At 33.1% G+C, this 15,488-nt stretch overlaps 1 protein-coding gene across 1 annotated transcript in view; it reads right to left on the reverse strand.

Annotated features, from left to right (window-relative positions):
• The window catches only part of Slc44a1 (solute carrier family 44 (choline transporter), member 1), a 184,712-nt gene that overhangs the window by 78,713 nt on the left and 90,511 nt on the right, over nucleotides 1-15,488 (reverse strand). Inside the window, exons 6-9 of the mRNA XM_005382780.2 lie at nucleotides 13,985-14,069; nucleotides 6,409-6,578; nucleotides 4,423-4,512; nucleotides 996-1,135 (exon numbers count right to left, since the gene is read on the reverse strand). Of these exons, the coding sequence (XP_005382837.2) occupies nucleotides 996-1,135; nucleotides 4,423-4,512; nucleotides 6,409-6,578; nucleotides 13,985-14,069 (485 nt within the window). The remainder of the gene's footprint in view (nucleotides 1-995; nucleotides 1,136-4,422; nucleotides 4,513-6,408; nucleotides 6,579-13,984; nucleotides 14,070-15,488) is intronic.

Raw genomic sequence — 15,488 nt, forward strand, 5'->3', positions numbered from 1 at the left:
TATTTTCAATTATATTATGGTTCTAAGTTTTTGTTAAAGACAAACATAAAAGAATTTCTCAATTTATTAAATCCTAGAATTCTTCAACATTCCTTTCCTTGCTTATTACCAATCAAAATGTGGTATATGTGAGTCAGGGTAAGGCTCATTAGAACATACCTGTCCTTCTGAAAAGGGTGAGAGGACCAGATGCCAGCACCCCAAAACAAAGAAGCTGTTTATTGGAGTCTCATCGTCCTCAGTGGACTAGCAGAACAAGAACTCCTTAAAAGTGGGTTCCACGGCAGAATCACTCTTTGCCTCCTTCCTAACCCTATGCTCTATGCCCAGCATTGAGCACAGAGAATTATACTTAAAAACGTAATTAACAAATAGTTTTTGGCACCAATGCTTTTACAGTGGCTTCATTTTGTTGTTGTTTTGTTTTGGATGCTCAAAAATAGCTTTGCATTGCTTGTAGAAATGGACTGATTTTTTTTTTCTTCAGAGAAGAGATAATCTGTGCACTAAAGATGCATACAGATTATTTAACCAAATTTTAGTAATTTCACTATAGAATAACTAAGCAATGAACCTTACCTGCATTTTTGGTATAATATATAATGTTAAAAGGTAAGTGAAAAAAATGGGAAAATAATTAGTAATTAAGTAAATGAAATGATAAGAAATTTTCAACATATTTTCCTATAGTAAGGGGAAGTATTTTTAAAAAAATAATTATTTTATAATATTAAGAAATATGTTTTTCTTTGCAAATAATAATACTACCCTTCTCTCAAATAGTATATAGGGCAGAGCAGAATATTGTATCAAAGGGCATTTGTCAATTTGGGAAGCCTCCAACAGACTTTTTAGTGTTTTGTATATTGTGAGACAGAGATTTTATCTAATGGAGGTGAAGGTTAGGAATGTAAAAGCTAGACATAAGTTTCTGCCCCATTAATGATCTGCAAATAAAAGCAAAGAACTAATGGTCGACCTGAGCCTATACTCACGGTGAACACTGTCGCTGAAATGGCATAGATGAGGAGGGCCCGAAGACTGTCTTCAGCTATCTGAAGCTGTTCAGGAAGAACTTTTTCTTTTGGTGATCTTCTTTGCTTTGCATACAGCCACCATAGTACACCTGTGCCACCTGGAGACAAAAATACAATTGTTTTTGTAATAACTGGCATAAGATAATATGTGACACAAAATTCTCAGTTTTCTGGGCCTTTCATCTACATCAATATGGAACTTATGCAGTGACAATCCATTTAGCTGGGAGGAGTGAGGCTGTAACTTTTTGCCAATTACACCATTATCATCTTTTACATTAAGCATTTGCAAATTCTTCAGTGTATCAAATAAACTTCCTCTAAGTGAAATTATCTTCGACTTCCTGAAGCTGAGAGAGAACCAGTCACAAATATCTCTGACAGGAATTTGTAACTCCAGTGCCTAGTGCTGACACAGTCCTGCAATTGATTAAATATCTGTAGAATAGAAAAAATGAAGATCAAAAGAGGAGTTCCTCCAACAGTAGGAATAAAGACAGGAAATCTTATAGCAGTGGGTGTGAGGGATAAGCATCTTAATTTTTAATACAGAGTTGGAGATTCAGAGAACCAGACTGAAGGCAAACCTACCTCAACGTAAGATAACTGAATTATATTCACTCATTCAGCAAACATTTTGAATTCCTGCACCATTTAAGACCCACTCTCACTGCTGGTAGAGGTTATAAACCAATTGGGAAATGCAAATAAACAAAAGGGAGATAAACAGAAACATAAAATGTAAAGAAAAAAAGTCTGGTGAGAGGGCTAGTGCTTGTGGTGGGAAAGCACTGCAGTTTTACATATGGGTAAGCAGAGCCTCACTGGGAAGATGATGTCTGAGCAAGGGAATCAGAAGACTGAGAGAAAGCAATCTACGAAATTAAGAAAAGATATCCCAGGGAAGGTTCTAGGATGCTAAGGTTGGACTATGCCTAGCATGAGAAAAAGGAAACCACTTAGCCACAGCAGTAAGCAAGTGTGAAAGTGATAATAAATGTGAGTAGAGGGATAGCTGGGGACCACACTATATGATAAGCCCTTGTAGGCCACAGTGAGGAAGAATGATTCAGAGTAGAGTGGCATATGCAGGCAGAAAGATAAATAAATGTATATGGGCTGGGGGTGTACCTCAGTCAAAGAGGACTTACCTAGCATGCACACTGGAAACGAAAAAATAAATGCCCCCAAAACTTGGCTAATGTCTATGCAATCAACCTAATTTCTACCTGTACTCAAAGAATGAACAGGTCAAAGGGAAATTTCATATCCTATCTGTTAGTAAATACTAACCATGAATTTTTCTCTTGCTGAAGATGAGTAAAGAAATCGAAACAACCAACAGTCTAGGAAAAAGACTTCCATTTTAAAATCTTGCAGGTACAAGAAAATGGTTTCAGAAACCATACATTCTTCTTAAAATGGAAGGAAATATGTTTTCAACAAACCAGAATAAAAGTTACAAAAAAAGCTGAAGTTTAAGGAAAACAGAATGAGATAAAACGTTCAGAACAGTCACAGTAGATATGATTTATTAAACATTTAAATTTGTGCTAAGAAATATGCTAACCCTTTACAGCTTTGACTTCATTTAATCACAACATTAGTAACTGATTATTACTAATTCTAAAAATGATAAAACTGAAATTCAGGAAATTGAGTAACATGCCAAATATGTAGTAAGCAACATAGTTGTGTTTGAAACCCAGATTTATTATAATAACTATCCATCTAAACATAGAATTAGATATTAAGGCTATAAAACTGAAGGAAAAAGATAACTGAAAGAAGGAATATTACAAATAAAATGAAATTGGAATAACAAAATTTAGATCCTCATTTTAGGCAGTCAATTACAGAAGTGAGAGTGAGAAAAACTAAATCAGTAATACACAAATAAACTTGAAGAACTGAAATGTAAAGGAAATGACAAAGACATTGAAATGGTAATACAGAAGAAAACAGTTGAGGAATAAACAATGACCGTAAGAAAAATCACTGGCATAAAAATAAAAACTAAATATAGAAATAAAAAAATCCAGCATAGAAAAAGAATTCTTCTCAAAAGGCCAAAGACAATTTAAGATCAAGAATTAGGCAAAAATCTTTCAATTAAAAGGCTTTCTTAAAAATCATAGGGCTGGTCATACAGCTCAGCGGTGGAGTGCACGGGTGAGGCCCTGGGTTTGATCTTCAGTACCACACACAGAAGAATAAACTGGAGGTAGATGAAACAAGTTAGAAGTAAATAAACAAAATTTACAGTAGTCTTTGTTTCTGAGTTCTTCTCTGAAAGTCCAGACCCAAGGGAACATACTGTATATGAAGAATTTTACACCCAGTGATTTCAATGTGAAGTCCAGACCCAAGGAAACATACTGTATATGAAGAATTTTACACCCAGTGATTTCAATGTGATAAACAAAAATTGAGACAATACATACTCCAAAAGTCCTTCATGAATAAATTATTTCAGTTCTAGTCAATATAAAGAACCAAAAAGAAGAATTTAAGCATGAGGGTTTATGGGCAAAAGACCAGCAGTTTTTATTACAATTAGCCCAGGAAAACTTAAAACCAAATGTAAGCAAAATTTTGAAAATTTTCAAGGTAGGGGGCTGGGGATTTAGCTCAGCTGCACAGCACCTGCCTGGCAAGCGTGAGGTCATGAGTTCAATTGCCGGTACCAGAAAAACAAAAAAACAAAAAAATTTTCAAGGTAAAGGTAAACAATTTTTTAAAAGATACAATATGTGAAAATAGTATTTTAACTTTAAAAATAACCTGAATACAAAAGATCAGGTTATTTAATAAAGCTAAAAAGTGATGTGTGCAGAAAAGAGCAGGAGATAAAAGAAATAAAAGTTCATTCTAAGTTTTAAAGAAGGTAAAGAATAACTCAATATATCCCATTTCAGTCTTTAATAATCATAGAAGTCTGAAGAATATATTCTGAAAAATATATGTTACCAAATATAGATGTAAAAATATTATGCATACCATCCAAGGGTGAAGATAATCAGAAAAAATATATAGCTAAGATAGAGAAGACAAAATAAGAAAGCATGGATTTTAGGAAAATGTAAAACAGAGAACAGTAAAACTAAACATAACAATTAGGTTATAAATGTAAATGGAGACAGATTTCCTTCAAGCTAAAAATTTAACTGAGTAATATATAACCACATACATATGCATAGTAAAAAGGTCTGGACTTCAGTAGAGCAAATGGTAACAGTAGTGAAATGAGGAAGGAGAATATAATTATAAAATCTTAAAACACTTTTTAAGAAGATATAGCATATGGAAATAAAAATTTTATATTCTTCTTTACATTTGTTTGTTACCATGGATTTAGCACCAAGAAAATAAACAAATAGCTTACCAAGTGAACCCAGTATGACCAGAATTGTTAGGATCCATACAAGTACTCTTGATATATACCTGATTATCACCATCAAAATCATAGATAGAACTGCAGGGAAGACAGAGAACATGTACAATATTATTGAAAACATAGGAGAATATAAAAAGAAATCCCTTCAATTGTTGTTCATTCCCAGGAAATAATGTAATTTGTTGCTCTTGAGTACTTCGTGACCATAATTTAGGTAGGAAAAGAAACTGGCTGTTCTTGTATTTTGATTTTGCTACTTGCACCACTGAAATAGCACCACTCAAAAAAAGAAAGGCACCTAATCGTGTAGGTTTATAAATTACAGAAAAGAACACATGCAAATGCAAATGGTGACTCAAAACAGCACAAGACTGTTGTGGATGCACCATGGGAAAGACGTCAGACATGCAAACACACATGCCAGCACACAAATTGTAGAGAATGACTTGTTATGTTGGTGACAAGAGAAGCTCTCACATGTAGACTGAGGTAAGTTAAATTAGTGCTACACTGCCGTGAGTAATGTACGCATTTTTTAAATGGACCAACTTCTCTAACTGTAATCTACAAACCAAATGGCATTTTATCTTTATTGGGCACTTAAAATCTTTAACTCTAGAACTCTATGGAAGGATCCTATAGTACCCTAAAATCTACTGAGGTCAAAATTTGTCTATCCTTATTTCTTAGCTGACTGAAAAACTCTTCCTCAAAAATGAGCAAAGCTTATTTTGACTCAATTAGCCAACCCTTTTACCTGTCCTAATCCAAGCTGGCTGAAATCATGAATAAAATTCTCAAAAAAAGGGCGGATTTAATCCTTGAATGGGAAATTTATTTCCAAAATAATAATTTACAATTTTTTAATGATCTAACGGCCCATTACACAAGCAAATGAGCAAGTATACTCATGTTCATATTATCTTCTCCAGCCTCAAAAGATAATTATTTTAATAAAAAAATGGAATTGCAATGTTCACATATCATTTTCATTATTTCTAAGTTTTAAGAATTATTTCTGGTTAAAGTGTTCAACTGTTTCAGAAACCAAGTAATTTTTACATAAAGTCAACTTTCTTTGGATCATTTACAAAACCAAATAAATCATTAGGATCTATTCTAGGAATATTATTAAATGTACAGGTACATAAAATAGATGGGAGCCCTTCAAACATCAAAGAATTAGATTTTCATATGAAGAGCATTATTTCAATTGAGTCAAGTACTACCTGAGCAAAAAGAAAATACTTTTTAATGACAGGAAAGATGGAAATACAGCTTACATGTTCTCAGTGACTATAACTGCTGTTAAGAGGTGTAATTTTACTTACAAAATGAAATAACTGTTTGGTTCCTACTACTTTACCTCTCCCAACTAAGAAGGCCTATAAGTTCTAACAACCCCTCGTTTAGTTCCAGAATGATATAGGAATTTTTCACTTTGAAAATAAAATTTTTACTTGATCATATTATTTACTAAGAAACTCAGTGGCTAACAAGTGGAGATTTTCTAATTTTTCCAGCAATACAGTGATACTATAAACTATACCAATGAAAAAAACCGCATATTTCAAAAGTAATGTATCAGATACGTATATTCTTAGAGATATAGAAGAGAATATGTGGCCTCTTTCATAAGTAAATACATCTTTTGGAATCATAATTAGAAACAGAGGTGCTGACTCATTAAAAGATGCCTTTTGTTATCATATTAAAGGTAGTCATAGACTTAGTAACCAAAGTATGGGAAAAGACCAGTTTTCTCCAATGAAAGAAAGGGAAATGAGTTTCAGATATGTATATACATAGTTTAGGTACATATTTATAACTGTATATAATCTGAAACCATTAGTTTGGCTATGGGAGGTTAAACATTTTACAAGTATCCCCAGTTGTACTCATATTTTGGCTAAAAGACAGAACAGTCTTTTACTGCAGTACTATGCAATAGCTAATAATGAGAAAAACAATTACCTAGTGATAACAAGCAAAGTCCCAATATAATTTCTTTGCTGGTCATTACTCCACTAATCAGCCTGTGTAAGACACTATTGTCACTGACAAAGGTGATCAGGGCCTCTGCAAACTTGGCATAGCAGGAAATGTTCACAGGAGCACAGCGATGGAAGAATGGAATAGGTGCACTGGTGACACAAGAAAAAAAAAATCAGAAAAAAAATTACTCCTACTTAATATAAATGCCACATCAAACACAGAAATGAAAGGTGAATATGGCTGCAATACACTCCACCCTCCACTCATCACTATGGGAGCTAAGAGCTGTGTGCTTAATGCTATGAAGATGACTGTTATGAGTAGTGATGCAAATCTTACCACAAGTCTTATCAAAGAGGGTGGAGTGCATGTTCCAACAGAAGACATTACCCTCCCCTTCTGCAAAGAAACGCACACATACACACACATACACAGAACCACTAGAAGCAAAATCAAATACTTCAATTCCTTAGCCTACACATCTGTCAAGGGCAGATGATAAGGCTTACAAACATATACTTCATTGAACTGAAAGCGAATTAGTACCCGTAAGCAATTTAAAAAGAAAAAACACAAAATGCTTTTACTTTGAATTGTGCCACCACTAATACTGTTTCCTCTAACAAAACAGTGCATTTGAGATTAATAAAGATATAAACAAAGTCATGCCAAAACCTCAACATATAATATGCAGCTACTTAAAAAATAACTATGCATACTAACATATGGAAATGCTTATAATGTAGTAATATGATGCTGGCATCTCTGCATAAAAAATTAAATACAAGAATGGCAACAAAAAAAGAAATTTATAGAATAAAAAAAACTGTAGGGTCATGAGATTCTATGCTATTTTCTTTTCCTTTTAATTGTAACTAATGATTCCAAGATTGTAAGTGTCCAAAAAGGGGGAAAATAACCAATTACTTAATCATTTAAATTTAGTCCAGCTTTGTTTTGTGAAGGAACACAGGTATGTATGAGTGCTGAGGTAAATCTGGTTTGTAATAACAACATGGTTCTACTCCAACTTCCGAGAGGATGATACACATCAGAGAAGCTGAAACAAAGGACTATGAATAAGCCTTTGGTTGTGATTGATTAGGCTTCTAGGAGAGTCCCTCTGTCCATGCATAAACACACACTTCATGTGAATTAAGTTGAAATTTAGCTATCATTAACATGAATCCTGCATTTCCACAGCTGTTCATAGGCCTATCAGTGACAGGTGTAATATAACGCTTTTGACTGGAGCAATGTAAATGTGTTCTGAGTCTTGGCTGGCACTGTATTTTGGTCTAATTGGTGGGTAAGACTGCATGCTTGAGTAACAAATTCCTAAGTTTCTAATATCAGGAAAACAAGTTTGTATAAGCTAAAACAAAACACTTTGATTCCTTCCTCAAAAAATATTTTTTCCCAATAGGAGTATGAGTAAACTACATATCCATTTTCCTTAAATGTTAATAAATGAGCACCAATGGTTGTGAGAATAAGGAACAATTTTCATGCTGTTGTAATTATTGAAACAAAATAATTGAGCAAATAACTTACCTGAGTTATGCTTCAGTGAATGTATCCAAAAATGATTTAACAATATGATACAAATAATTCATTAAAAAAAATCTCTTGTATCCCTTGGTGTATATTTGCATCTACCAACAAAATAGTATTCGTGAAACCTAATGTCAAATATTCGACACTGTTTTAGAAATTGCAGGAAACAAGAGCATTCTGAGTTAAGGTTTGAATTACAAGTATGCAAGTGATTATTTCTGACCAAAAATTATTTCATTAAGGGTGTAAAATAATTAAATTATAGAACACTTTTAAGTGCCATGGATTTAGTGAGAAATATTACAAGAACCAAAAGGGATGTGAACTATAAATTTCCAACTGAAGTAAGGCTGATTTAGGGCAGAAGTGATAGAATGGACAATTTTGTTCTTTCTTACAACTTTCTTTTCTGACATTGTTTAGATGCTATTTCTGCCAAGATAATGCTTTTGTCTAAGGATATATTTTAAACTACAGTCTGGCTAACTTCCAAACTAAAATCCTCTCTGCTCCATAATTACCTTTATCATCATCCTCTATATATATTACCCTGTTATCTCTGAAGTAGCCTCTGCTTAGACTCACTTGCCTCTAATCTTGAACATAAAATGTCTCCACCTTAAGGATATTGCTGTCCTTTTCTTCTTTACAGTATCCCCTAATTTTCTTAGCCTTGCTCACTTGCTTCCTTTTTCCTACTCAATAACTAAAAAAGTCTAAATTCTTCTAACATTGCACAGCTGCATGCCACTCTGTCTTGCTTTCTCAGTTTCTGCATCTGTTATGAAAGGATAGGAGTAAGCACTGTTTTGTAAGTCTCTTTTAGATCAATACCCCCCACACCACCACCACCATCATCATCATTATCGAAGCGCAAACCCATAAATCAGCAACTCTAAATTATATAGGAGCAGCATAATCAGTATTTTCAGTATCCTCTGCTTTTCTAACTTGGGATAAGTGTAGTTGATCTGAAAAGGGAAGGGCGATATTCTCAAAAATTCTAACCATTTTTATCTAGGAGGAAATGTTGAATAATATCTGCCCTGAACTTACCCTTTCAAATTATTTTCACACTGTGTATAAACATTTGCCCAATTACAAAGAATACTTTTATAATTATCCTTCAAAACTGGGACAAAACAACAATTTTTTTACCCTATAGCTTAACCTATGTAACTTTAAAAAAACTGACAGCTCTGGGATAACGGTACTGCTGATGTCTGGTAGTTTATTGAAAGGAACAGTTAATGCTTAAAATTTTTTATATTTTGACCAATATTGCATGCTTATATCTGGTAAACTGAGCAACTGATTTGAAGACAACAATATGCAATAGAACAACCACTGGTGAATTCCTACCATCTTGACTAGTGAAACTCTGTATCATCTCTAATTTTTTTTTAATAATTATTTTTTTATTCTCTTTAATGGTTTGAACAATCTTCCATTCTTACATCTGGTAATCTGAGCACCATAGCTGAAGACAACAATACGCAATATAACAATCACTGTTAATTCCTATCATTTTGTTTTGAAACTCTGTATCATTTTTAACGTTCTTGCTTTGTTTTGTTTATGTCTGTGATATTGGTATTTTGCTATTGTTCTTTTTTTACTACTCTCTTTAAAAAAAAAACCTGACAGCTCTAAATTTAAACCTATAAAATTAGCACAAGCTGATTAACTGCATTGTCTAACTCACAGTCAAAATCTGCTCTTAATCGTAATCAAAAGTATAGAAGGCAAATAAAAGGAGATAATACATGAATATATTATTAAAAAATAAAATTAAACACTTAGCTTTAAAGTAAAAATCACTGGATTCCCTTGTCTGTCATTCTTTTTCTCATCTCCTCCCCAAACAAAAACAATTCAATCAGCCGTGTCTTTTTGATACTTGAATTATTTTATTTTTGTCCTTCTTTCTTTTCTTTCTCTTTTCCTTTTCCTTTATTTGCACTGATGGTAACTGAACTCAGGACCTTGTGTGTGCACTCTACCACTGAGTAGATTCCCAGCCCCTTGAACTATTTTATTTGTAAAATGTAAATAATGACACTGAAATCATTTGTCATATATTTTACCATTTAAATTCCATTTGATAAAATGAACTTAAAATGAATGAGCTGATATATACACCTTTGACAAAATAACGATAACCTAGTATGAGCTCATTTCTACTTTAGTGTCTAATCTAAATAGAACATTCTGTACTTAATTATGAAGGATAAGCATTCTATTTAGAGTAAGTTTTTCTACCTTTTGAAGCCTACAGAACATTGAAGCTTTAAGAAGTCAGTGAAGTCCCATTAGGAACTGATGATGTTTTGCATTATTAAAACACTAGTCAACAAGAACAAAATGAATTTATAATGAGTCTTTTAAAGATTTTTAAAAATTAAACCACTGATAGGCAAATTGTATCTTACCTTGGCAAACACACCGTCCATTTGCCTTTAAGTCCAGATTATCACAGTTAATGAGCTCCCTAAAGTATAACAAATAGTGCCTAAGATATCTTGTCCATATGCCTTCATTAGAGAAGGCAGGAGCCTGGATCTAATAAAATTATTTTAGAATGTCAGATTAAAAATAAGCAACTACACAGAATTTCTAAAGCTACAAGTTTCATTTATGGAAGAATACCAATTAAGGGTTCTAACAAGATTCCCCTAGCATACAAAAGGGGAACAAATAAATTAAGAAATGTGAAGCTAATAGCAATATACAGTGGTTTTCATGCATTTCACCTTATGCTATTTTTCTCTTTTCATTCAATCCTGTACTCACAAACAAAACAAAATGGGAAAAAAAAAAAATCCCACCTACTGTGGTACATATTCTACAAGATCCTGGATTCAAATTCTTATTCACAATGATTATGTGTCCTTGGGTAACTTATCCTCTCATTTCCCATTTTCTCATCTACAAGTCAGAAACAATATCTGTAGAGATTTTCTGAGGTTGAATAAGATAATAGATGTAAGAAATTTAGTTATGCTTCCTGACACACAGTAGATGATTTGAGACTCTTCCACTTAAAATATGTGACTATGTAACATTTCTTCTTGGCTATTCATTTCTTACTTCTATATATTGCTAACTCCCCAGCAACTAGTAACTTTGTTATCATCCAGAGGTACCCAAATAAATGATGAATGAACTGAATTTATGCAATATGTCTCCAAGGGTGCTGTTTTCTCTGGCTATACATGACAGCCTTGTAAGCATATGGCTAGCTATTCCCTATACTAACACCATACTTGGCATTTTAGCAGTAGACTTATGAATTTGTTTAAAATATTGCTCTTCCTAGGCATTTGCTTTTAATATTCTTAAAAATGGTAACCATTTGTCTATTATGTGTCATTAGTATTTTATTACAAATTAGTTCATAATTGCTTTCTCTACAACACTTGCAGGAAGGTTGGGGCAAAAGAAAGAGCTTTACAAGCTCAGAGAAATGATACTTCCTAAGCCAGTTGCCCTGAACAATAATGGATATATAACATGTACTATCTGATTTAAGTCTTAAAACATTTCTATGAGAGAAAGTATGAACATTCCTATTTAACACAAGGAAACTTGATTTATAGAGGTTAAGAGACTTGTTTAAACTGACAAATAAAAAGGGTGATTTGGAACTCACTCCCAGAGTAATCTGGCCTCAAAGTTCATGCTCCTCTATCCCACAAGGATGCTCTTAGGATAGCAAAGATGTAAAAGATACTGAGGGCTACTTGCCTGCCTCACAGTTCTGCTTGGTGCTAGTCTTTTGTCATCTGAAAAAAGAACAATCAAGAGTCTACTAGACTACGAGTCCAGGTAAGGACAGAGTCCAAGACTTACTCATTTTTTGAGAGTTGGTATCTATGTGTGGAAGAGGGTGGTACCCATGGTTTTTTTAATTAAAAGAAAATTATTCTTGTTCTCATATCCTTTTACTTTGCCAAATACTAAATAACTGATATTTATAATATTCAAATTTATTTTCCGTTAATTGCCTTTTTTACTTCTGAACAGGCTTAGTTCAGACAAGTGATAAGGTACTTAGATTGGGAGGTACTACAAGTAAAACATAAGAAACTTGAACCCTAATATAAGCATGGTTATAGCCAGTTTTCAGGTAGTATAGGGTCAGCATTTCATTTCATGTAAGTGACACAGATGATGACCTTATTAATTGCCATTTCTGTCCATCTACATACTCATATGTCTAACAGTGTGCTTTGTCTTCTAGTAAATGGCCTTTGGATGCTGTGAGAGGTATGTGTACCACCAGCACAGCAACACCTGATGGCCAGAAACAGTCAGTGCTCTACGTGGTAGAGTCAGAGGTCAAAGGTGGGGCGTATGAGTCAAGCCACCTTCCCTGATCCCATCACACCCACAATTATATAGGAGCAGAGCAACTTCATTTTCCTAGTCAAGCTTTCCGCTTATCCTTCTGTAATGTGTCTGCCCTTGAGAGAATCTTCTGACACTCGAAGTGTATATTTAAAACAAACTTAGCAGGTGGATAGATACATGTATAGAGCTTTTTCTGTTTTTCTACCAGTATTCTTCTGTGACTCCATTGAAAAGATCTGCTTTGCTTTATTGTTAGAACCTCCTTAAGAATCTTACTTTTCATGAATGAGATCTCCTTACTTATTGATTTAAGGCCATAAATTTTAGGTCTCTCTTAGTATCTTTTAAAATGGTCTCTTTCTTTTTATTTCTAAAGGCTTTAAATTTCAATTTTCAGTAGCAACTTCACAAGACTAAAAGAGCTGGAAATCAATTTAACTGGTATATCCTTTCTCTACTTTCCAACAGAAAATTTCAAATTTAAGTTAAAGCATGAGTTATAGCCATAAGTAATCCTAAAGAAAGTAGACCTGATCTACTTTTGTAGTTTCAAATGTCAAAAAGTTTTTATTCTGCAGGTCATTACTACATATTGAGGTACAATGTAAGTGACTTAAAGATGGTTTTCCTGGAGAAGTTTATTTATGTCATATAGTTAGCAATAAACACAGAGGTTCTCAAGATCAGACATACTCCAGGGCTAGGGATGTAGCTCAGTGACACAGTGCTTGCCTGGCATATATGAGGGCACAGGTTCAGCTCCCAGTACCATGAAGAAAAATAAAACAAAGAAACATGCCAAGCCAGGGACAGTGATGCACGGCTGTAATCCCAGCAGCTGGGAATCTGAGGCAGGGGGACTGAAGTTTGAAGCCAGCCTGGGCTAATAGTGAGACTCTGTCTCAGAAAAAAGAAAAGAACCAAAACCTGCCAAATGACCACACATATTTCAAAGTGTGTGTATGTGTATGAACATCCACCTACACATATGTACACATACATAATTCTGAGGATATATTCTAAAATGTTAAAATTTTATTTTTAAAAACCCATAACTTTAAAATTGCTTTTCTTATAATTGCTATGTGATCCAAAGAACATTTCTTGCTTTATTGTTATATACACTGCACTAAGTAATAAACAATGTTGAATAAGACGTTGGATAATAGTCTAATACAAAGAAAGGACCTAAAGGATATAACCTGAAACAACCTATAGAGAATAATCACTAGCATACTTTTAAAATTTACATAGTACATTAAAAAAATAATTCTGGTGTTATTAGGATTAATTTCAAAGGATCTTTAGAAACAATAAGACTTGGTTTATAAGTTTGTTGCAGGTTTGATAATGATTTGGCAGTTTTATATACTTAAAAATTATGGCATAGAAATAAAAACGAAAGCAAGCCCTTACATTTTTTTTTTTTACATATTAGAACAAGAAAAGTTGTTTGTGTATGCATTTTTAAAAGGTAAAAATATTTATGGTGCATGTATTCTTATTTTTAAAATGTTATTGTGAAGGTACTGGACATGACTGATAGCTATCATCAAGTGATTGTTTTCTCTGTCTAAAATGTGCAGTGTAAAATTTACCTATGAAAACAAAAGTTATAAGTTAATAACTTTGCAATAAAATTTACCTCGCTGGAACTGGTAGTTTGGGGCAAAAATCAGGAGATTTTGTATATTCGGAAGGCTTTATGTGGTAGCTACATAGTGCTGAGCCTGTTGAAAGAAAAATTATACGTTAGCTGGCAAAAAAGAGTCTGGACAAATTCTTGTACTGGTTCACTTTAATTTGTTAATACAACTGTTAAACATTATAAATTAGTAAGAATCTCAATTGATCTACATCATCAGTCCTGAATCATTTAAAACTGGCTCTTTTTTGAAATTAGTGATAATATAATTCATGTACAAATTTTAATAATATTAAAGATAAAAACACGAAGTACTAAAAGCAACTTTACTGAGTGTCTGCCACATGTCACTTTTATACAGGATGATATATATCATTTACTATAACTCTAAAAGGCTGGTATTATTAAACAAGTTAGAGTAAACAGAAGCTAAGTAATAAGACAAACAACCTGCCCAAGAACTGGAGCTAGTAGGTAGCAGAGCTGGGATTAAACACCACATCTCTTTGACTACAGAGCCCACGCTTAACCACACATTCTGTTGCTCTTTCCTATTTTTTCCATTACTGCATATTTAAGCTAGTTGCACAGAGCACATATGTTCAGATAATACATTTTTTATATAGAAAAGCAGAAACATTCTTAACTGTAAATATACTTAATAAACTGGTAAGATGGTAAAAGTGATTTTTCAGTTTTTGGAGTTTAAAATAGCTTAAATTTAATCTTAGGTTAAATTAATAGAACCATCTATTTCTGATCGTATGACTAACATATAACTAAATAATAATGAAAATTTAGATGCATACAATCTACCAAATCTAGTATGTAATATTTTACTGACCTAATTCTGTAACATAGTACCTAGAATACTTGAAAGATCTGGGCTCCTGCTCTAATTCTACTGAGCACCTACTGCATTGTCACATAAACCACTTATTTGATTAATTGAAGTTCCTATCAGATTTCTAATCAGGACAAATACTTTATTATTAAATAAAACCAGAATAGCTTTGCATTTATGTTATAATGGACTTCTACACTGTACCACATATAGAAAAATCTTAAAATACAGTACGAGGCAAAAATGAAAGACTTCAACCTGAGTTAATTATGAAAAATACATGTAAGCACATAAGCAGAAAATGGAATGGAATTTAGAAAAGTGAATACGGCCAGGTTTGTTGGGACAACAGAATTGGGAATGAATTCACTTCATTTATATCTTGTTTGATCAATCAAAATAATTTCTGGAAAGCCAAAAACTGTCATTTAACTCAGCAATACTGACACAAACCAGTAAACCACATGCTGAGTGTTTAAATATGTGGGCCATAATAGCATGCTTACAAAGACAGGATATACTTTAAATAAAGATAATTCAAGTAATTTGACAATGCAAAAAATAATTTGAAAGAGACACTTAAAAGTTATATGTCACTGTTCTCTACATTTTTTCAGGTTTTGACAGACTCAATGGGAGATTAAGTTTTAAAACTTACTT

Source organism: Chinchilla lanigera, unplaced genomic scaffold, assembly GCF_000276665.1.
Source record: "Chinchilla lanigera isolate Chin_1 unplaced genomic scaffold, ChiLan1.0 scaffold00018, whole genome shotgun sequence".
In the NCBI taxonomy this organism is placed as follows: domain Eukaryota; kingdom Metazoa; phylum Chordata; class Mammalia; order Rodentia; family Chinchillidae; genus Chinchilla; species Chinchilla lanigera.